The 22,497-nt window shown below is 38.2% G+C and overlaps 1 protein-coding gene across 4 annotated transcripts in view; it reads left to right on the top strand.

Moving 5' to 3' along the window:
• HELQ (helicase, POLQ like) overlaps nt 1–18,332 on the top strand; it is a 32,038-nt gene extending 13,706 nt beyond the window's left edge. For all 4 annotated transcript variants that reach the window (XM_024213836.2, XM_024213837.2, XM_024213839.3 and 1 more), the window contains 11 exons: nt 539–684; nt 1,799–2,038; nt 4,560–4,701; nt 5,106–5,210; nt 5,845–6,067; nt 7,836–7,993; nt 10,977–11,075; nt 11,673–11,846; nt 12,344–12,457; nt 15,565–15,699; nt 18,119–18,332. In XM_024213836.2, the coding sequence (XP_024069604.2) occupies nt 539–684; nt 1,799–2,038; nt 4,560–4,701; nt 5,106–5,210; nt 5,845–6,067; nt 7,836–7,993; nt 10,977–11,075; nt 11,673–11,846; nt 12,344–12,457; nt 15,565–15,699; nt 18,119–18,220 (1,638 nt within the window). In that variant the 3' untranslated portion in view covers nt 18,221–18,332. The remainder of the gene's footprint in view (nt 1–538; nt 685–1,798; nt 2,039–4,559; nt 4,702–5,105; nt 5,211–5,844; nt 6,068–7,835; nt 7,994–10,976; nt 11,076–11,672; nt 11,847–12,343; nt 12,458–15,564; nt 15,700–18,118) is intronic.
• The last annotated feature ends 4,165 nt before the right edge of the window (nt 18,333–22,497 follow it).

The raw sequence follows: 22,497 nt of genomic DNA on the forward strand, positions 1-22,497 counted from the left end.
GGAGAGAAGAAGGGAGAGAACTTCTTTTCCCTTCTTGGGGGGAGTGAGGTGCTTGAAAATTTCAGATACCTAGCCAGAAGCTGATACAAAAAAGGTAGAGCCTATGAGCAAGGTCCAGGAAAACCACCTTGGTAGGTATCCCAGCATCCTCTCTTCTCAACAGCTGGGAATGGGTCACCATAAAGTAAAAATCAGAACTCCTTGTTGTCTATACCTACTGTTTGCTGTGCCCCCACCCCCAAAAAGCCTTCTGATCTCTAGACCAGTACTCCTCTCCTTTGATAGAGTGACTACCAGTAGTATCGAACATGTAGCACCAGTGTTACCAATGAGCTCCAATGGTAGTAAAGAGGCAAAACATTCCATTCACACCTTTCTGTTCCCTCCAGTCAAATTCTGAGCATCCCTTAATGTTCTGCATTTTTAAAGCGAAAGGAGATTCAGAATTGATTTGCAGGGTCAGGACCTTAGGTTTAATTCATGTAGTAACTACAAATAGAGTGTGTGGTGACTCTTTTTTTTCCCACTTTTGTTTCAGTATTCTACTAATTTGCAGAAGATGGACCCTGACCACCTTATTGCCTTGGTGACAGAAGTCATTCCAAATTACTCCTGCCTAGTCTTTTGTCCCACTAAAAAGAACTGTGAAAATGTAGCTGAAATGATATGCAAGTACCTGAACAAGTATGTTTCTCTTATTACTATTGTAGAGTATACCTGAAATGCCAAATCAGCCTTGACTGTTTACCTCTTTTAGCACAAAAATTAATCACCTGTCTTTTCCCATGGTGATGGTGGTAATGATGATGAAAAAATATACTTGCCTGACCGAAAACAAACAAAAAAATAACTTGCCCTGGGCGAAAGAAATTATAGGGTAGCTTGAAGGGAACGCTCCTGTGTCAGAGTCCATTTTTGGTTTAAAACAAAAACAGGCACTAAAATACAATTTTTCAAGAATCAGTTTAAAAAATATAAACACTGGGGAGCAAAAATAGCGAAGTTCCTTTAGAGACCATCTATGGAATTCACATCTTGTTCATGCTGTTCTGTGTAAATTACAGCACTTACTGTGTCCCATTCATGCTCTCAGTGGTTCTCTTCTTGGTCATGCCTAACAGTAGCCTGTTAAGCAGCTCTTTGTGTTTGGTTACATATGCTGTGAATGTAAAATGCAAACAAAAAGTTGGGTTTTATTTTAAAGTTGAATATTTTAACTTTTTATTTCATTATTAATGAAACAACCAATATCTCAACCAATATGCTCAGATTCATGCAATAATAATTCAAAAAAATCTATTGAAATGATCTTTCTAGGAAGTTACAAGGCACTTACACTCATTTTCAGTGTGTATATCTGATTACTTTAACAAAATAGATACTGAAAATTGAAATCTCTAACTGCTTGATATTCCCATCATTGTGATTGCTACCTATGAGGAAAAGAATCTGTGCTATTACTAGACTTGTAGGCAGTTTGTATCATTCTCGTCACTCATCTCAGTGCATTTGAAATAGAACGTTTACCATAATCTTGATCCTTTCTGTTTTCTTGACTGAGAGTATAGTTTGATTTTTTTGCTGCTGACTAACTTTGATTCTCATTTTGGTAAAAATAATATTAGAAACACTAGAAAATGTTTTCTGGACTTCAAAGGTTGAGGTGAACATATTCTTGCTGTAGGAATGGAGAATGGGCAGGAGCAAATTAGAAGTATCCTTTTCTTTTAATGTAGTTACTGAATTGTTAAAATGTAAATGTTAAGGGTGTTTGTTTATTTGCTCCCCACCACTCAAGGGAATATAGAAATCACAGGGAAAACGAGAAACAAGATCTTATTAAGGACTTGAAGAATATTGGTAAGGGAAGTCTCTGTCCTGTTCTAAAGCGAACCATTCCATTTGGTATTGCCTACCATCACAGCGGCCTTACCAGTGACGAAAGGAAACGTATAGAGGAGGCTTATTCTGCAGGTGTCCTGTGCCTTCTTACTTGCACATCTACTCTAGCTGCTGGAGTCAACCTGCCAGCACGAAGGTTAGTCATGCAAAAAGTATTTGTGAGGATTCATTTAAACCCTATATTGTCAAAACTCCTGCATTGTCTAAAATTGGAGATGTCAACATTATATTAATGAAGTTCCACTCTGAGTAGCCATTAAACATGGCACAATCTACTCAATAGTTCTCCTTGTGTGTTGTTAGTCATATCTGCTTTTTGCTCCTGGGAACCTTGCTGCGCCAGTATCCTTCTGAACAATGAAACTGCATTCTGTTTTGACTCAAGTATAATTAAGAGAATTGTAACTAAATTCCAATTGCAGGACCAAATCAGATGATTGCACAGGCATAACTGAGGGCAGAATTTGGGTTGCAGAATCTGTTACTTACGATGGTGCATGAGACAGTAAGAACACATCTTGGCTTTCAGGTAGAATCTATAGAGCTGGCAGTTAAGAAAACCATCACTTTACTTATAAACTGAGAAAATTTTATATTAAATCACTGAGATAGTAAATAAGGAAACAGATAATGCTATTTTTAGACCGTTTAAGTGGAATTGCACTGAAAATAGTCCTTTTATTGAAAAGTATAGACAACCCAAAAATGTGCTAGCATAGAGCACATCTGTTCAATTTGTATGTTTGAGGTCATGCTGGTGATCACAGCAGTGTGTCCAAATGACCTGTTGCTGTGTAAATGCTGATGCATTTATTGAAAACAAATATAGAATTCATGCATTTTTGAACTTCAGTTCGTCATGGTCTTGTCTTACCATTCGAAAATGGTACACTTAAACACTCTGGCGGATATTGACATATTGTTTCTCAGTGTGATCAGTTACCTTATGTATTCTGATTGGCTTGGACAATGGCTTCTTGCCTGCTTCAGAAAAAAGGGCTTATCCAAAAGTAGCTTTTAAAATAAATTACAGTTTAATGGATAAATTGGTTATTGATAGCCTGCAGTCTTAACTCATCAATGTACAATAGTAAATTACCTATAACTGAAAGAGATTAGAGAATAAAAATGTAATTCCAATTTGTTGTCTTTATGCATTTGTCAGCATTTAGAGGAAATCTCCTTTCCCTACATGTGTGGGTTTTTCACGCAGCAACCAGGGAAAAGAAAAACAATTTTTAAAAAAGGAAAATGTGATATAAAACCACAAAAATTGGCAGGGGACTCACAACATCTGATACCTGAAACTAATTTTAACTTACTTTTGTAAGTTATTACATTCAAGTTGACTCAGCTTTTAAATTGCGTGATTTAAACCATAATGTTTGTGTTTTAGTAAATCTTAGGGGCACAATTTTTTGTAGGCTTGCTACTGAATAATCTGGCAGTATAAAACAGATTTGGCTCCTTTTTAATATTTTATATTAGAATTCTGTGATCTAGAGACAGAGTTTGTGTTTAATCTTGTTTGTTAAATTTAGATTTTTTTTTTATTCAATATAACTAGAATGTGACAAAATGCAATTTTGGCTTTATTTCTTTGTAGAATTCTTTAGAAATAGCCTTTCTAAATAGAGTTATTACTCAGGGAGATTTGAGGGCTTGCAAATAAACTCATTTTTGTTCTTTGTTTGACAGTTCATGGAATATGCATGTCTGTGTTTTAAATAATTCTCCTATTGCTCTACATTCTCAATTTAAATAAAACTTAAACTCTGTAGAGTGTAGACAGAAGTCCAAATTGTTTGTTGAGGTGAATCTCATATTGCATCAAATTAATATTTTAAAAATATATACGGTTGTAGGAGATGCTACAGTATAAAGATGCAGGTAAGGCAACTCATGGGTTGTCTGTAAAAGTCCTTGATGACATTGTGGTGCTGTTTATAATTTGTATTACTGTAGCACCTGGTCATGCACCAGAACCCCATTGTGTTAGATGCTGTACAAATACATAACAAAAAGACTTCCTCTGCCCTAAGGCACTTACAGTCCAAGTATAGGATGAGACAACAGATGGATACAGACAAGAAAAATGGGGGGATACAAGGAAACAGTGAGACAGTATTCGTCAGTGTGCAAGGCTGTGGTCTCCGCACACCAGCAGCCCTACCCATCGTCAATTTTTTGTTGTTGACATCTTGGAGAAAGTGTGTTTTGAATGAGTGAGTTTTGCGGATGTTTATGGGGAGCTCCGCCAAAGTGTGAAGGGCAGCCTGGGAGAAAGCATAAAGGTGTTTGTTTGAAAATTTAATGACTGAGCAATGCAGGCTGACATAGTTGCTTATTTGTGGTTTTTTTTAATACTAATAAGGTGCTTAGATACAGTTTCTAAGCTGATACAAAATTCAGTTTGGCACTTGTTCATATTTTATCGAAGATTCTTTCCATGTGCTCAGTATTGCTCTTGATTTTTCAAATAGACATGTTGGGGTATGTTTTGTATTTGACAGGCTTGTATAATTGTCATTAACAATGACTCTTGCATCATGAGGCAAATAGAAACTTTTCTTTTAGGGAGAGCTTTGTGTTTAATATAACTTTACTGATGATTTACAGAACATAGCTTTTTCAAAGTCTCTTCTTTTTTTCCTTAGGGTTATTTTAAGAGCTCCCTATGTTGCTACAGAGTTCCTGAAGAAGAACCAGTATAAGCAGATGATTGGCAGAGCTGGTCGAGCTGGCATTGACAGTGCTGGTGAAAGTATTCTTATAGTGCAAGAAAAAGACAAACATCTGGTAACTTACTCAAAAAATGTGGTAGCTTGAGTCATCAGAAGAAGTTGATGCGGGGAGGAGGGGATTTGAATTGTTTGCCCCCAACTCTTCATTTGAAAGCAGCAGTAACTGTAACTATTTGACTCTCCTTGAAATAATTATTTTTGTGGGACCCTTTTCTGCAGTCATGACGGCAGCCAGAGCCCTTTTCCAATCTGTCTTTGGAGACCAGCTTTTTCTCTGCAGCATATGTAGTCTCTCACACAAGAACTTATCCTAAAACTTGGACATCTCCAGCAATTTTCTTATTTACTAGCTTGATTTTTTAAAAAAACCTTCAAGATATTTTTTGAAAGTGGAATATTTTTCACTTGTGGAGACTTTATGAATGCATAGTGTAAATAACAATTGTTTTGTTTTTTTAGGTTCGGGATTTAGTAAACAGTCCTTTAGAGAACTGTTACAGCAACCTCTTTCTTGAATTCACTAAGGGAATCCAAAGCCTGCTCCTGTCTTTGGTTGGATTAAAGGTAACAATTTAACTCTTTTGTGAGCAACTAAAGAGATGCATTTTGATATTAAGAGTATGGATGCAGAATAACTGTACGTTTCACTAAGATGGAGATCAGTTACATTAGTATTCACTAAGGCCTTGAGTTTAACCATGACTAGCTTGCACAATGCTGAGCACAACTTGCCCTTGTCTACACTAATGATGATGATGTCGTCATTGTGTTAGCTAACTCAGTTGTTAAATCATGTTGAAACATGATTATAAAATTTACTAATGTAGACAAGTCCCAAGTGGTTTCTGCTCTGTTTCCTCATTGATTTTAAACATGTTTTATATTACTCGCTCCTTAAAGAGCCCTCTCCCCTTCCCCCCCACCCACCCCAAAAAAAGTAATACACTAAAAGCTGGAATGTTAGAGCAGAATGCCATGTAGTGTTCATCTCTCACAGTCAGAATGTCTGTAGTATAACTTAGAGGTATCGCACAGTTCTGTAGCAACATAAAATTAACAGTGTTGCCCTATGTCTTCAGTAAGCATAATGTTTTCAGCTAGACGAAGATTGTAGGTTGGCACTTATCTATCATGCTACGCATAACGATATTCAGATTGTTTAAACATAATGTTGCAATCACATACTAAAATGTTGTAGGTTGCAAGAAACCCTGAAGAGATCTACCACTTTATGTGTGGCACACTGTTTGGTGTTCAGCAACAGTTTCTGTCTAAAGAAAAGAGCCTCTCAGCTATAACTAGAGAAGCACTGGGATGTCTGATAGAAAAAGGACTACTAAAAGGAAAAACAACCTCTGAAAAGGAACAAAAATCCCAAAGTAATCTAGAGATAACACAGTTGGGTCAAGCTACCTACAAAGGTGAGAGAGTTTTCTTCATTTTCATCGTATTTTTTTCACAATAACATTTAAAATCTGGACTTTTTTTTCTTCACACTCACTTTCATCCAACCTCTTATCTCCTTTCTGAAACGATAATTTAAAATCAAAATAACAAAACACCTGGAAGATCATGATATAATAGGGTGTAACCAGCACCGTTGTAAAGGAAAAAATCATGTCTCACTAATGTCTCAGAATTCTTTGAACTTAGACTTCAAAAAGGCCCTGCACAAAAGGCTGCTAAAGAAGCTATGTAGTCATGGGATGAGAGGCAAAGTATTATCATGGATCAAAAAGTGAGTAGGAGGACAGGAAAGCAAAGAGTAGGATTAAATGGTCAATTTTCATCTTGGCAAAAGGTTAACAGCAAGGTGTCTAGGGTTCTGTAGTAGTTCCCATGTTTGTTTAATATATTAATTAAGCATACGGAAAGAGGGGTGAGTAGTGAAGTAGCAAGTTTTACAAATGACACACAGTGATTTAGGTTAGTCAGGACCAGAGAGCTTTTGAGAAACTTCAGAGAACCCTAAATAAGCTAGATGAATGGGAAATAGTATGACAAACATAAGTTGTATAAATGCAAAGTAGTGCCCATTGGCAGGGGAAACGTAAATTACTTGTGCACCTTTTCAGATTTCTAAATTAACTCTATCAACTCAGGAAAGGGACTTGGCATCATTGTAGACAGCTCAGTGAAGATTAAGATTTCTGCTTGGTGTGTAGCTACTGATCAAAAAAGCGAACGATGTTAGGATTAATGAGAAATGTGGTGGAGAATATTATAATGCCTTTATATAAATCTGTGTGGCATCATGAGGAATACTGTGTGCAATGCACGTTTCCCCATCTCAAGAAGTATACTGCTAAACAAGAGAGAGTGAAAAGATTGGGATTGTTTACCTTAGAAAAGAAATGGAAAAAGAGTGGACGTAATGTAAGTAAATGCAATTTTTGAGAAGTTAGATCAGGGACTTCTCTCAGAACTCAAGAGCACAGGGGCATTACATGAAATTAAAAATGGGAAGCTGAAAACTGATAAATATTTTTTCACACAACATGCAATTAGACTGTAGAACTTGTTGCTACAGGAAATTGTTGAGGCCAAGAACTTAGCAAGATTCAAAAAGGGATTGGACCTTTATATGGATATCGAGAATTTCCAGACTTGCGATAATCAATAACAAAAATTGTGGAAGTTATATTAAATCTCATGCTTTGGGACTTAAGACAATCTCTAACTGTTGATGTCAGGATGTCATCTAATGGGGGAGACCGATTAGCTCACATTTGTCTACCTTCTTGCACCTTTTTCTGAAGCATCTGGTACTGAACTAGAAGGACCACTGATCTGATCCAGTATAGCAGTTCCTGTCTTGACTACTGAGTTCTAATATTCAAATATCCCCCCATTAAAAATAGAGACCAAGCATCTTACATTCTTTCCCTTCTTTTTAACTGCTTTTCCTTTTATACAAACGAGTTCTAAGTATATTTGGCCTCTGTTGTAGTAACACTCCCCAGGGTGTCATCCACATGAAGTATTGCTATTTTGGGGGTAGTAAAATGCATTTCTTATTGACTTAACAAATTAGATTTGGGAGTCCTTGGCACTGTGCTGGTTACTGAAATACAGGCTTTATTAAAGGTCCCTAAAGAAAGAACAGAGGGAGAATTACATATGATACAGTATATTCTACTTAACTGTCACTGTTATATAAACTGGTATCTTTATACTAATTCATTTTAGGCTCTATAGACTTGGCCTATTGTGATGCTCTCTACAGAGACTTGAAGAAAGGTCTTGAGGGGCTGGTTCTTGAGAGCTGCCTTCACCTTCTCTATCTGACAACTCCATATGACATGACTTATCACTGTAGACCAGACTGGATGATCTATTTTAGACAGGTAAGACAGGCTTCAACCATATACCAAGTGCTGTCCTGCACAGCAAAATATAGGTTGAATTATATAGCTGTTTCCTCTGTTATCTGTTCACTTGTGTTTGTAACCTTTATTCCTGGGGGAATTCTGCGCCAAAAAAATTAATTCTGTGCACAATATTTTAAAATTTTGCAAATTGTATTTGTCAAAATAACACTATATAATCACACCGGTTTCAATTATGTTGGTAATATATTTCAAAATACCTGTCAGCAAGCATGTCTGTAACAATACAGACACACACAAAAATTCCCCCAGGAGCAAAGTTAAAGAAACCCCTACGACAACCCAGTTCCTGCTTCTCTGCCCCCCCGTTCCCTCCAGAGCCCAGCACGGGGCCAGAAACACACCCTTCCCCCCCCCCCCCGCCCCGCGGCCCCCCCCCCCCCAGTCCCGTCCCAGCCCAGACACTCACACCCTCGACTCCCTCTCTCTCCTCCCCCCAGCCCAGACACTCTCACCTTCTTCCACCCAGGGGCCAGCTGCGGGTCCCCTCTGGCCCAGACACTTTCACACACTAGCCTCCAGAGCCCAGCTGCGCCTCCTCCCCCGGCCCAGAAACTCACACCTTCTACACACCCCCCCCCCCCCCCGCCAACCCCCCCCCCCCCCCCCCCCCTGCCATCCCAGACACTCACACCCTCTACCCCCCAGAGCCCAACTACTCTCAGACCCTACCCTCCTAGAGCACAGGGATCCAGAGGGAGAAACAACCTGACACTGGGTCCCAGGCTTGCACAGAGTTTCCTGCGTGCTGCTGCCTCCTTCCTTCAGGGCATGCTGGGAACTACAACTGCTGGGAACCCTCCAGTTCCCTCCCCCTCCCCCTGGCCTTGTCTTCTATTTGTGAGCTGCTGGGCTCTGCTGGGTCCTGCAGCCCCTAGTAGCGGCCAACATTTCTGCAGCCCATTTCTGTAGGGGAAAAAAGGAAAGATTTAAAAATCTTATTAAAGTTAAGAGGGAAGGTACTGTACATCTGGAGTCAGGCTTAAGTTATGAGGGATTACAGGTACCGGTTACAAGGATCACGAGATACATACATATCACATAACCAGCATAGACCCAGATTGGGGTGTGGGAGTTTTTAGAGCATCAGTGGATAAGTGGGCTTGGGTACGCCACCCATGGAATGTATTAAGAGTCCAAGTCAGTATCGGTGTAGCGAATAAGTTCATGGGTGAGGTGCATCCCTTGGTTCGTCAGGGAAGGAAGTGGGTTATTTCCCTACATGCCCAACATTAATTCTTGCAAAATTCTGCATTGTGCAGTGGTGCAGAATTCCTCCAGGAGTAAACCTTTTGAACTACTAGCCACCTAGGAGCTAAAATTAATAAGTTAAAGAAAAGGGACAAGCTAATATACCCATGAACATTTATTATAGAGAAACTAAGGGGAAACAATCATATTGATTCAAAATGTAATTGTAACCAGTACGGTAGCATTAAGAATCAAATGTAATGATATGCTAAATCAGTTTATTATTTCACTCATTAGAACCGTGTGATCCAATGAGCTCTTCACCAGGAGAATTGAGATATATAACAGAGCTGCTTCTTAACACAGCACGAAACAGTAGTTTTGTTTTAAGTAGTTTTAAGATGTAGTTTTGCATCTTATGATTTTTAGTTGTACTTGGGTCTGGCTAGATGTCTGCACTGCAGCTGGGAGTGTGCTTCTGAGCATGGCTAGACCGATGAGTTACATCCACTCACGCTAGCACACTAAAAATAGCAGTGTGGCCAATGTAGCACAGGCAGTGGCTCAGGCTAGCCAGCCGAGTATGTAGGCGGGGGGGAGAGGGGGCCCGGACGTAATTGTACACCAGCAACTAGCCTGAGATCCTGCCTGTGCTACCCCAGCTACGCTGCTATTTTTAGTACTACTCTAGCTCAAGCAAAGCTAGTATGTTGTGTGTCTGTTGGCCTGTACTGGGATGTGTACTCCCAGCTGCAGTGTAGACATACCCGACAGTGATCATAAAGTGTAATATGTCAGTGATAACATTAAAATCCCTAAAGCTTATGGTTTGCTTTATATAAATACCATTCTGATGTGAAAGTCAAGATACAACTGGAAAGTCTGGAGTCAGAGGCAGTTCAAAGTGTAGCCAAGGAAACTGCTGAGTTCTGGGTAAAACCAAATACATTGGTTGATGCTGAAGTGGTTAATAGAAGACTAAGAGATCACTTTTGTACTCTGATTACATTATAAAAAATACATTTTATTTCTAGAGCATCCTTCATAAAAAGTACTAAACATACCGGGGGGGAAAGTAAAAGAAAGCATTCCAAAGACCTCTGCCTGGCTACTCTTATGCTGGCAGAAAGGGAAAATAGTCGCTGACTTCCGGTAACAAAATATTTCCCATAGCTTGCTTCTGGGAATGATTACAGAGCCAGCCATCTGATAAGCACTTAATTTAAATTGGCTTTTTTGCTGTACTTCTTAGCATTGCTTATATATTTTATCAAAACTATATGCAAAGATACTAAAATTGAAGGAAAACTTATTTTGTCTGCTTAAAAAAGTTTTAGAATTTGATAGTGGTCAGCTTGAACATGAGTTCTCTCAAATTTTCACTGCCTTCTTGCATATCAGTGATAAATAACCAAAAGTACAAATATTGCAGCTCAAAAACTATCGTGTAACGATGCTTGTGCCCACTTAAATAGCTATACTACAGATGAGGGGGAAGTGATTCTGTGTGCGTTTGTGTTTGTACACATGCAGGTGTGTTGCAGGAGTGGAGATAGGGTTAATCTGTATTAATGTATATATTTATGAAATTTTTAAAGGGATAAAATGTTATATATTTGAAGTTGTCTTTTAACCGTTGTATCTTTATTGGTGTTACAAGATATAATATCTTAAAGGTATTGTTTTGCATTTGATTAATATAGAAAATGTGTTTAGCTGCAGTGTTGGTTTTTTTAATTTTACTTTTTAGTTCAGCCAGCTAAATTCAGTAGAACAGAAAGTAGCAGCTATTGTGGGAGTCCCTGAAAGTTTTATTACGAAAAAGGCTTCTGGACAAGCCATCAAAAAGGTAGGCTGAAAATTATTTTTATTTAAAGAAAAAATAGTAGAATTGTAATCTTGTCAATTGAATTGTTTTTCATAGTGCAGCTAATAATTGGGGTTCTCTAATCTCACAGTTATGATAATTTTAGGGGTGACTTGTAACTAGGAAATGCACAGTTTTTAGACAGAAATATGATTTTTCAAGTTAATGATGCCCTGTTCATTATTTTTTCTCATATAAAGTTATTAAAGTGCAGTATATTGTATAGCCATGGAAACAGTAGGATCCAGGACTCTCATGCTGGCCCTGGCAAACATACAGCTTAATTATTGTAGTTTTCAGAAACGCAAATCAGATTCAGGTATACAGAGTCAGAGTAGGCTGAACTAATCTTTGTTTCACCAAAATGCTTCCCATATTTCCTCCCTTACCTCACAAATTCTTGAATGCAACACTACTACATCTGACTGTTTCACAGGATTAGAGACATTTAGAGATGGAAAAGCTCTATTCTGATAGTCTGTCCCCCTAGTAATGCAGAGTTCTTCTCTGATATTCTTTGTTTTATCTATTGGATCCTAGCTCACACTTCTAACTGAACATGTGCATCTGTCTTCCTAGGATGTGGACAACTGTGTCATAAATAGGCTGTATCTGTCCTTTGTTCTTTATGCCCTACTGAAAGAGACCAACATATGGAACGTTTCAGAAAAATTTAACATGTCTCGAGGATATGTGCAAAATCTCCTGAACTCTGCTGCCTCGTTCTCCTCCTGTGTGCTGCACTTCTGTGAGGTAATATATGTTAAATGGACATTTTTGCTTTTACATGATGTAAAGTATAAAAATGTCTTTATCAGAGTCGGAGGAAAAGGGTGACTTTCTGCTGTAGAATTTTAGAACTTACTAATGTACATTAAAATGGTGTCACCTTTTAGAGGTCATCTAATTGCATGGCAGCTTCTTGGAAACATGGCTGCATTGGCAGCTCCAACTGCTACTTCAACTTTCCAAATTCAGAAAGTCCAAAATGACTTCCAAAGAACATCTTATCCCTAAAGTATCGCCTCATCCTTCAAAAGGGCCCAGTTTTGGGATGACTAGTTGAGGAATGCTGGACTCAACTCTTGGAACTGGCCAGAAGGATTACTACAAATGGCATAAGCCCTCTTCCAAAGGCTACACATATGCTGCCTTGGCAATGCTCCAACCAGAATACTAGCCCAGAGTACAGGAATTTAACTAGAATTGTAAAGTTACTTTACAGACTTTAATATCCTTTGTTTCTGCAGGAGTTGGAGGAATTTTGGGTTTATAAAGCCCTGCTGACAGAACTTACCAAGCGACTGACCTATTGTGTTAAGGCAGAACTCATCCCTCTTATGGAGGTGGCAGGGGTTTTAGAGGTTAGTGTACGTACTTTGGAAGTCCAGATAACCCTAAATCCAAGCTTTTATACTAAACTCAACCATGATGTCCCCAAGTGCCTATGGAAAAAAACAAAAAACATTTTTATTAAGAATCTAGCATTTTGCTAAAATCTTGTTAAATCTTTCTGGGGTGCAAGTTCTATGATGAAAAGAACGTTATTCTGCTAAATGTGGAGGGCCATGTTTGTGTTTCAATGGTTTTCATAATTCATCTGTTTAGTTTATAAATAAAAAGTGTTGACCAATATATGCTGGCTACATATATACCCCATATTAATAAAATATATGATCTGTGCCAGATATATATTTTTGCGCATTAAGCACAAACATTATAGCAGTTATATAGCCTAAAATGGACTATACCTTTACTATAATACTTTTCACCATGCTAAGTATCCCATAACATCATGCATTTGCTGAAGTAAGCTTTAGCTTAAGTAGATAGAGAAACTGTCAGGATCGAGGCATATGAATGTGGTACCCTAATACAAACTTAGAAGGTGCCTTCATGCCCTGGGTACCTGGAATCCATGTGTTCAGAATAAAGAGATAAGGAGTATGCCATGGTACCAGAAAAACAAAGTAGAAAGCTGATTGGTTAAATCTAGTTTCAGATGATATACACAATACCTTTTATAATGCTGCACAAGATGGCTTCCCATCGACTGGTATTGTATTGAACCTTTTTCCTGTACTATATTATTTTTTGCTTATAGCAATAAACCTGACTGATACTGGTTATTTGGTCTCTTGAATATGTTTCATAACAAACCAAAGTGTTGTCAAGCAGTTGACTGTACAAATTATCAACAAACTGTTTCCCTATAAGCAATATAAGCTCAAACTCAAATTTTGCATTCAGGTTGCTTTTTCCTTCTGGCTGCTACAACAGCAACAATACAAATGTCACAATAGTACACTGGTTACCAATTCTGCTGGTGCTCAAGCTAAAATAGAATCCTAGGTGCTCTTTTGTTGTACTGGTGGCTCTGCGGGGTTAATAGGAGTAAAAAATGGTATAGTAATTTAATTTATCGCTATAGTCAAGAGATAAGTGCACAAAGTAGACTATCTTGAGTTGGAAGCTACCACTTTTTTACAGTGACTTTTCTGATGAAGCCCACACTTTAAGGAGGAAATCATGTTGGTCTCTAATCTGAAAGAGGTGTTCAAATAGCAAATGAATCTGTTTGGTAAATACGGCCCTCAGTGCTATTTCATGTGCATTCTCTGACCTCATTTCAAAGTTAAATGACTCCACAATTAGAGCGTATTGTGGACAAATGCTGCTACTGTTATCCGGTTCAGCAGTAGTAGTGCTTTACGCCAGGAAGGGAAACTAGCCAGTAGCCTAATCAGTTTCCCTCTGCTGGCCAACCCTTTCTCTGTAAAGGATTCTGAACTTGATGCAAAGGGGAAACTGGGTCTGTTTACCTCTTCAGTTGCTCTTTAAATGGAGTCATCTGCAGAGGGAAGTAGAGTAGAATTGTACAGTTCTTTCAAAGATTTGTTTTACAGCTGTCAGCGTAAAATATGACTGCTACCTTCTAGTAGCTCCTTCTGGTATCAAAACTGATTTGGAAGGTGTTGAATGTAGTGTGTGGCCAACAATGCATTTCAGGCTGGATTCCTATGAAATTTTGTGAATGAAACACTACTAAAACCAATGTTACACACAAGTGCTTGATGGACAAACATTGCAGTCTGTATCGATTCTCTAAAATAATATTTTCAAATTAATGAAATAAAACAGCTCCTGTAGGACTGAACTCACTGTCCTGGGGGTATTCTGGACCCAATAAACTGTAATTATCAAGCACATAAAACAACTGGACAATACAGTCTCTCCTACATGGAAGGTAGTTACAGGTAGCTACCAAGCTACTCTTCTACGAAGTCAGCATGCCACTGCCCTGTAATCCTATGGCTAAATGTTTCTAGTCCATGGCTACTCTAGAGGACATTGTAAAGTCTCTAGACCTTTTAAGGCTGGATTCTTTATCAAGAGGAAAATTTTAAGCAGATAGAACCAAATAAATAAAAGAAAATGCATGGAATTAAGAAAGAGAAGAGAGAGGAGGGAAAAAAAGCTGGAAGGTAGGTCAGTGAAGTCTGGGGATAGCATTTGTGCATTAAAGTTCAGCTGTTTATATATCTCAAGTTACAGAACAATCTTTGTTAACCTTGTTTTGTTTGAAAAACATAACATCCATGGTCAAACTGAAGATGGTCTTCATTTAAACTGTGTAAGACCTAGCACAAGTAATTTTGCAACAAAGATCTTTCTCACACGTGTCTCTTTTTGGCTGCTTTTGTTTCTTTTCATCATAACAGTATGAGCCCTAATAAAATGCCTAAGAAAAGGGAACTAAACAAATAATAATAAAAATAATAATCCTATTCCTTAAGTACTATACCTCTCCTTTCATTATATGAGAGTCCACAGTCACAGCTTTTCACCCAATACAAAAGTAAACAAGGGTAGTATTACTGTTAGAAGAAAAATAAAACATTTTGTGAGTTATAAAGTTAAAATAGAGTTTCTGTTCTGAGCTTATTGTCTGAGGCTGTGTGGCTATTAAGCATCTGATTTCATGGCAGTGACAGTCGTCAGAGGTTCAAAAATTAATGGCCAGATTTTCAAAAGAACTCAGCTCAGCACTCAGCTGCTTCCATTTAGGCACCTAAATTAAGTGGCCAGATTTTTCAGATGTGCTCAGCTCCGCTAGAGGACAATGAATGCTGAGAGAGAGATGACAATAAGAGGAAAGTCAGGTCTATACAGATCCATTTCTTGAGAGGAAATAATGTGGAAGAGGCAGAAAGGTTACTAAGAGCTGAACAAGGATGTAGAACGGATATAATGGCTTTTCAGGAACAAATTTAATTATTAGGTAAACTTTTGTAACAGTGACTGGACTTCATATACCTACAGTATCAGTCTGCCGTTTGAAGTAATCCGAGATTAGCTGATAGATGAATGACTTGTGAGGTCAGAGTAGAGTTTTGGACTTACTGACAAGTTCCTTGCATTTCTTATTTACTAATCTAATTTCTAACGTTGCTTTATTTTTGGCTTAAAGTCTCGAGCAAAACAGCTGTATGATTCAGGATACAAAACTCTAGCACATCTAGCTAATGCAGATCCAGAAACACTGGTGAAGATGATCGAGCATTTGTCACGACGTCAAGCCAGACAAATAGTTTCATCCGCAAAGGTGAGCAAAACTTGACTATTTGAGCTGTCAAAGGGATATTGGCAAAGATGGAACTCTGAGTGAAAACTTTGAGGAAACTAAATATTTTTCCATTTAGTAATCTTTCCGCAAGAGCCGATTTTCAGTGGCACTCACACTGCCCGGGTCCTGGCCACCGGTCCGGAGGGCTCTGCATTTTAATTTAATTTTAAATGAAGCTTCTTAAACATTTTAAAAACCTTGTTTACTTTACATACAACAATAGTTTAGTTATATATTATAGACTTATGGAAAGAGACCTTCTAAAAACATTAAAATGTATTACTGGCGCGCAAAACCTTAAATTAGAGTGAATAAATGAAGACTCGGCATACCACTTCTGAAAGGTTGCCGACCCCTGAGCTAGGATCAACATGCAAAATTTACTAGTGGTAGTTTCCCACTTAAATCTCCCATGTATTAAGTAGAGTGTGTGTATGTGTGTATATATATATCATTCATTCCTTTTATAGCAATATGAAGGAAATACCACTGAAGGATTATGAATATAGATAGAATAAGGAATATGAAGGATATCCTATTTGCCTGTAATTTTCATTAAAGATGAAGCTTTTCTGTAAGGTCCCTAATCATACTCTTAACCCCACCTCCCTCAGTCATATTTCCTTCATATTGCTATAAAAGGAATGAAGGAGAACCTTGCTGACCATCATGCCTCAACAACGGCTAAGTGCTATGCAAGTGCAAAGTGTTGCTTCCATCCAGTGATCTAAAAGGATTTTACAAGATGGTGGAGGAGTATTATTCCCGTTTTACAAGTGGAAAAACTGAGGCAAATAAGTTGCACGACGTGCCTGAGGTCATGCAGGGAATCAGTGACCTGACTCCTAGTCCCAATGCAATAATCACAATTGCACATGCACCACTCTGGTGAGGCAGTTTAGTGCCTCAAAATTTAACAGCTAGAAATTGTAGCAGTGATCATGGCTGGGGAGAATAGATTTCTGAGGCCTATATATTATAGCCTGCCCACTCACCCCAACCCCCTAAAAAATTGCCAATTTACTATAGAAGATGTGCATGTAAAATCTATTCACAAATTGTGGAACTAACAAGATGTGTGCTTAACTTCACATTGGTGGTCATATTGCTTTTAGTCGTACTGCCTCCCTATTCCTCTCTTTACTTTGTATGTCATCCGTTTAGAACACATGCTCCTTAGGGCAAAGACCTTGGCTTTGTATGGGTCTGTAAAGCATGGTGGCTGCTACACAGATAAATAATCCAAGAACAGAGATTATAATAAATGTGACTAATCTCAGAACAAAAATTACAAGCAGTGTTTGCTTTTTCTTCCTACTCACCAGCATTTTCCTCTCCCACTATTAGTTTGTGTCCTTGTTTGTGTTGAAGCATCAACAATGTCAGAATGACTGGAAGTAGTTCTACTTTTACAACCAAGTCAGCAGAGGGAGCTCATTTATTGAGCCTGTTGAGACAGCAGCACTTTATAATATGAGGGAAGACCTTAGAATCAGTATAAATTAGGGCTGGTTTACACAGTTTTAGCACCAATTTAACAAAGTGCTACTGTGGACACTCTTATGCTGATTTAAAACTGCTTATATCAGTTTAGCTTGCATCGGGCATTTTTCTCTAAGCTATGTCTATGCCAGGGACTCCAAGTACAGCCCCAAGAAATAAGAACAATATACACCACACTGGATGTTGTTATATTATTACCACTTGATGCTTAAACACTTCTGAAATCTGAAGAACAAAATAACTGCGATGCCACAAAACATTCATGAGTTGCTGTCATTCTCCATAATATGTTTAAGGTTTTAATATTAGGCATACAACTGTTGCTTAATGCAAGGAATCCATCATCTGCTGTTTTTACTTTTATGGTCAACATATTAATGTTAACTTTCTTTCAGAGTTTTTGTTTTTACAATTTAAAAAGTGTGGCTATTGTTGGAAGTGCTCTTCTTAACAAAAACACTTCAAAGCCTTGCGAAACTATGATGTTTAAATGGCCTAAATTTGGCTGTTTATATAGCTGTATTAATAGAACAAGAAGAAATTCTGCTCATTTCTTAGAACTTCAGAATTAAAATTGTAATCTGTACATGCTGTGACATTTTTTCTAGTCTTCTAGATTTGACATATCAAGCTCAAACCGAAGTAGGATGGATAGGCTTCTATACAGAAGATTTCTCTGAGCAGTAAAGCCATATTGATATATTAAATGTGAAAATCCTCCTAGTGACTTGCAATTCCTGAGCCAAGAATATAGTAATTTTGTTCCTAATAACCTAATTTCTTCTTCTTAGTTTGTGTTTGAATGACTAGGTGTGTTTCATCTTACCACTAATTGAAGAAATGCACTGGCATCTGTTTGTGATCTGTCTCCTAATAATTTAATTTGTGGCTGCAGATGCTGCTGAGGGAAAAAGCGGAGGCTCTACAAGAAGAGGTTGAAGAACTGTTGAAGGTTCCTACAGATCCAGCTGAGGGCCTCCTAACAACTTTGCCATAAAAAAAACATGATGCAGTGGAATGAATTCTCAGCTCTTAAAATTATTTTAATTCTTTTTAATGTACATATGTGTAACTTAAGCTTCTGTTCTCATAATAAATATGCAAAACACCTTTTTTATATACCTCAGTTTTTGTAAATTTTGAAATCAGAATGTTCTTGTAACTCTGGATGTCATTTGAATGGGCTGATTGTTGGATCTCTTGGATGACTGAGGAGGAAGAATCAAAAAGTGGCACTAGATATACAGTTCTATAAATGCAAGTAGCCTTGTTCCAATTCTATGGAATTGTGAATAGAATGTTAGTTGACTGTTCAGTGCATAACCTTCCATTTCTAGAGACCTAGGGTAAAAGTTTAATTTGGACACAAGTGAAAATTAGTTTATTCGCATTATTGGTCCCCTTGGAGATATTTATCTGTATGACTAAACTACCTCACAATTTTGGTATGTATTCAGTCTGTTTTCAAGTAGGAGCTACTATAACATGGTACAGAAGCTGTGTGGGAAATCCTGCACAGTACCTGTACAAACACTGCCTAATTTAAGCACTACTTCTACCTAACTGTCATGAGGTCGGCATCAAATTCACACTGTCTGTGCTGACGTATACTTTGCCTGGGAAGGTTTTGAGACCTTTCTGGTTGTTTCTATAATTTCTCCCTAATAGTCTGTTGTTGCTAAATGCAGATCCCATTTGCTGCAGATATAGTGTTCATGCATAGACTAACACAAAGGTTCTCCAGAACTTACCTGTCAATATCTTTAAGGTGATTTTGAAATTGGAAGGTGAAAGGTTTTAGGCAAGGGTCTAACTTTCCAGTAACTGCATCAACATCCCACAACTCCATAGACAAACACCAGTCATTAGGAGCTAATAAAGGTATCTGAACCAAGACTGCTCTGGCAAAGAGGTAGCCGTAAGTTAAGATGGCTGTTTCTGTTCAGCTGTTATAGGTTAGACTTGTCTGTATTGGAAAGGTAGATAATAGCTTGTATTGGACAACACAAATTATACACCAGGCTCAGAACAATTCAAAAGCCATGAACCAAATCACTAAGCATTGTGGGAGGTATTCAGCACAGGGTGAAGCTTAAGCGTAACTTTAAAAACAAAAAAGTTTCTCTGCAAAATCCGCTGGCACTTCCTGTTCCAAACAGACATCCCAAGATGCATTTTTCTGTGACATTACTGCTACTGTTAATCCATTCCACTTTCAGCATTAATCATGTCATGGTCTTGGATGAATTGGATGGTCTTGGATGCATCTGAAGAAGTGAGGTTTTTACCCACGAAAGCTTATGCCCAAATAAATCTGTTAGTCTTTAAGGTGCCACCAGACTCCTTGTTGTTTTTGTAGATACAGACTAACACGGCTACCCCCTGATACTTGACACCATGGTCTTGGATGGACATACTCTCCTTTAGTCCATAAGGGACAATTTTATATTGCATCAAGGTGGTGTTTAATGCACATTGTAATAGAATTAGTAATGTCTTGATATGTTTGAACGTGTTCTCAACCCGGAAGGTGGGGAGAGGCTGATCAGTTCTGGTCAAAGCTGTTAATGGTTGAGTGACTGAGTTTTATTTACTGTTGGACTGCTGAATGGAGGAAATCCAAGTCAGCCATGGAATAAAGTGTTTGTGACAGGGCTTCATTTAAATCAACCAAGGTGCTAGTGCTACAACTCTGGTAAGCATTTTTGCTGCTGTTGTATAAGGTTCTTAAGTAAGCGCTCCTTCAGTTTTATACGCTTACTATTAAAACCTGATCATGAACTTCAGAGCTTCATACTTCAGAAATACCATAGAAGGTTCAACTCCTGTAAGCTCCATTTACACAAAGGAAGCATTGCTAGACATTTCACTGTCTAGCAAACTGCCCTTTTTTGGATGCATCAGGACACATTGCCACGTTAAATTTAAAAATAATAAATATGTAGTCCTCCTAGCCATTGCCAAAGTGCTGAAGTAATATTTACAATACCTTAAGTATTCAGAGCTGTCTCTTGTGCCCAGTGTAGAAATCCCTAGTGCTTTCTATTGGTAAAGAGACTGCTGAAAATGGTTCTTGCTCACTGAGGTCTCTCCAAAGTAGGGCTGATATGGGAAAAAAAATCTACTAGTTGCAAATAGAGAATTAATTTGTTTCTTTGGAGTTTTTATTTATGATGATAAATATTTCAAACAATCACTAGAATGTGAAGAGCAATTTGTGGGGGGGAGGGGGAATCACAGGGTTAAGTACCTCAGGAGAAATCTCCAACAGAGAACAATAGAGAACCTTCATAGGGGACCTTTTTAGTCATGTCTTCAGTCTTTGTCAGGACTGGTGGATCTAAATGTTGTTAGGTTTGTTTGGCTCTTCCTGGTTTTGTTCAAATCTTGAGGGGCAAAAGGCTGTATAGGACTGTTTGGAGTCTCATAACACTCACAAGGACTGTGAGAAAGCTAATAGACCACTGTTTTGGGTTCAGCATTGGTGCCTCACTACTCCACTTCTGTAATTAATGTTCTAGGAAAACCTATATAAGTAACTAAGCTATGCAAAGAATTTATTATGGTAATCTTATGATCTGTTAACCGCTATTTTTTTATTGATTGTAAACCATTAAAAAATTAATGTAAACATTTGATATGATCTTCCCTACATGACGAAACTAAACAGCAGAGAAATGGTCTTTAACAGCAGTTGGTATTTGGGTTGCTTGCTCCCCTGTGTGCACACTGCTTTGTTGGTTTTGTGGTGTACAAAGTGGTGTGGTAGTGTTGCTGCCAGAGAAGATGGGGTTTAATCGTGATGATAGATGTAGAGATTATATGAAGGGTCCCCCAAAAGGCCACAAAACCTGGGCCTCCTCAAAAGACATAACAAAGGGTTATATGTATTAGAAACAAACAGATGAATTTAATTCCTCAAATCCCAGTCTGGGTGAAATTTAGGTTGGCATTTGTCATTTCTGCTACTGTTTCTGCAAGCTGAGCAGTGCCAGATGGATGATCATGTTTCCCACAGGCATTCTCTGATATGACCTTTGCTTTGCTGTCTTTAGAATTGAAGTGGTTGAGACATCAGCAGTTGAAATGAACACTACACTACAGCCAGCCTGGACTTTATTGTCTTTCATTAAAAAAGCCAGTCTATTCAAGGTGTAAAACTGGGTGTTCATTACCCACTGATGATAAATGGCCTGTTATGGTATGTCTTGCTGTCTAAAAGCTCACCCCAGGATGGCTTCATAAACTTTGGGGGGAGTAAAACTGGTCTAATACAAAAGCTACTTCTAAAGGGGAGTCCAGGCTAAATTGCTGTTTTGATCATAGCCACTATGTAAGTGAGATGTGTTTTCTATGGCCTTGTAAGCCAGTTCCATGTGAGTTAGTTCTGAGAAGGCCTTTCTAGTGCATGCACGCTCTCATATTGTAAAGCTTCATTTTGCCTTTTTAAGTGTTGCCTCAGCTTTGGATTTCCCCCAGAATATAAGCCACCTACTTTGAGTTAAATGTGTTGCCTTTTGTGACTCGATTTGTAAGAAGGTGACCATTTAGTTTTTATTCTGCTTCTGATGTTTCAATGTCTCGAGCTGTGTAATGGTGCCAAATTATCTACAGTTGCCAGTTGTTGTGTATTCCTTGGAGAGTATTTATATTCCACTGAATGGCAACAAAGTCATAGCCTTTGGCAGCATGACAAACCTAATGATCCTGCACAGCAATGAAATGTTTCCTGTTTGATCTTACTGTTTTTTACCCTTGCATTTCCCTGTATTGCAAACTCCACTCATTCGTCACAATGAATAGCTGAATTATTTTTAAAACCACAAGTTGCCTTTATTTTTAATTGGAAGCTTTTAAAAGTAGCTATTCTTCAAGCCTGTGGCTTCTGATGACTTTTCTGCAGCTTCTCTTTATGAAGCCATGTGAAACACTGGGAATCAAAGAATAGCGTCAGTAAATGTTCCTCTCTTGTCCATAATCATGAATAAAATAAACACTGAAGAAAGTTTAAAAATCAGAGAAGGAAGAGAGAAATTGGGTTAAAGCAAACGAAGCAAGTTCAGTGAAGGGTTGTCTTACTCAACCCGCTAGCTTGAGCGGGCTATGTGGTAAGTCTAGGCAGGAATTGTCTGTGTGTGCATGACCAGATCAGCTTGCTGGTTTAGAATCCGGCTTGGAAGGATTTGCCTTTCTTTGGAATTTCAACTGTTTTTGAGTTTATTTGTGTTGAATTTTTCTCTAACAAAGGAAATTACCGAAACCACTCATTTAATC

The sequence above is a fragment of the Terrapene carolina genome, unplaced genomic scaffold, assembly GCF_002925995.2.
Source record: "Terrapene carolina triunguis isolate 2854851 unplaced genomic scaffold, T_m_triunguis-2.0 Scaffold789, whole genome shotgun sequence".
Taxonomy (NCBI): Eukaryota; Metazoa; Chordata; order Testudines; family Emydidae; genus Terrapene; species Terrapene triunguis.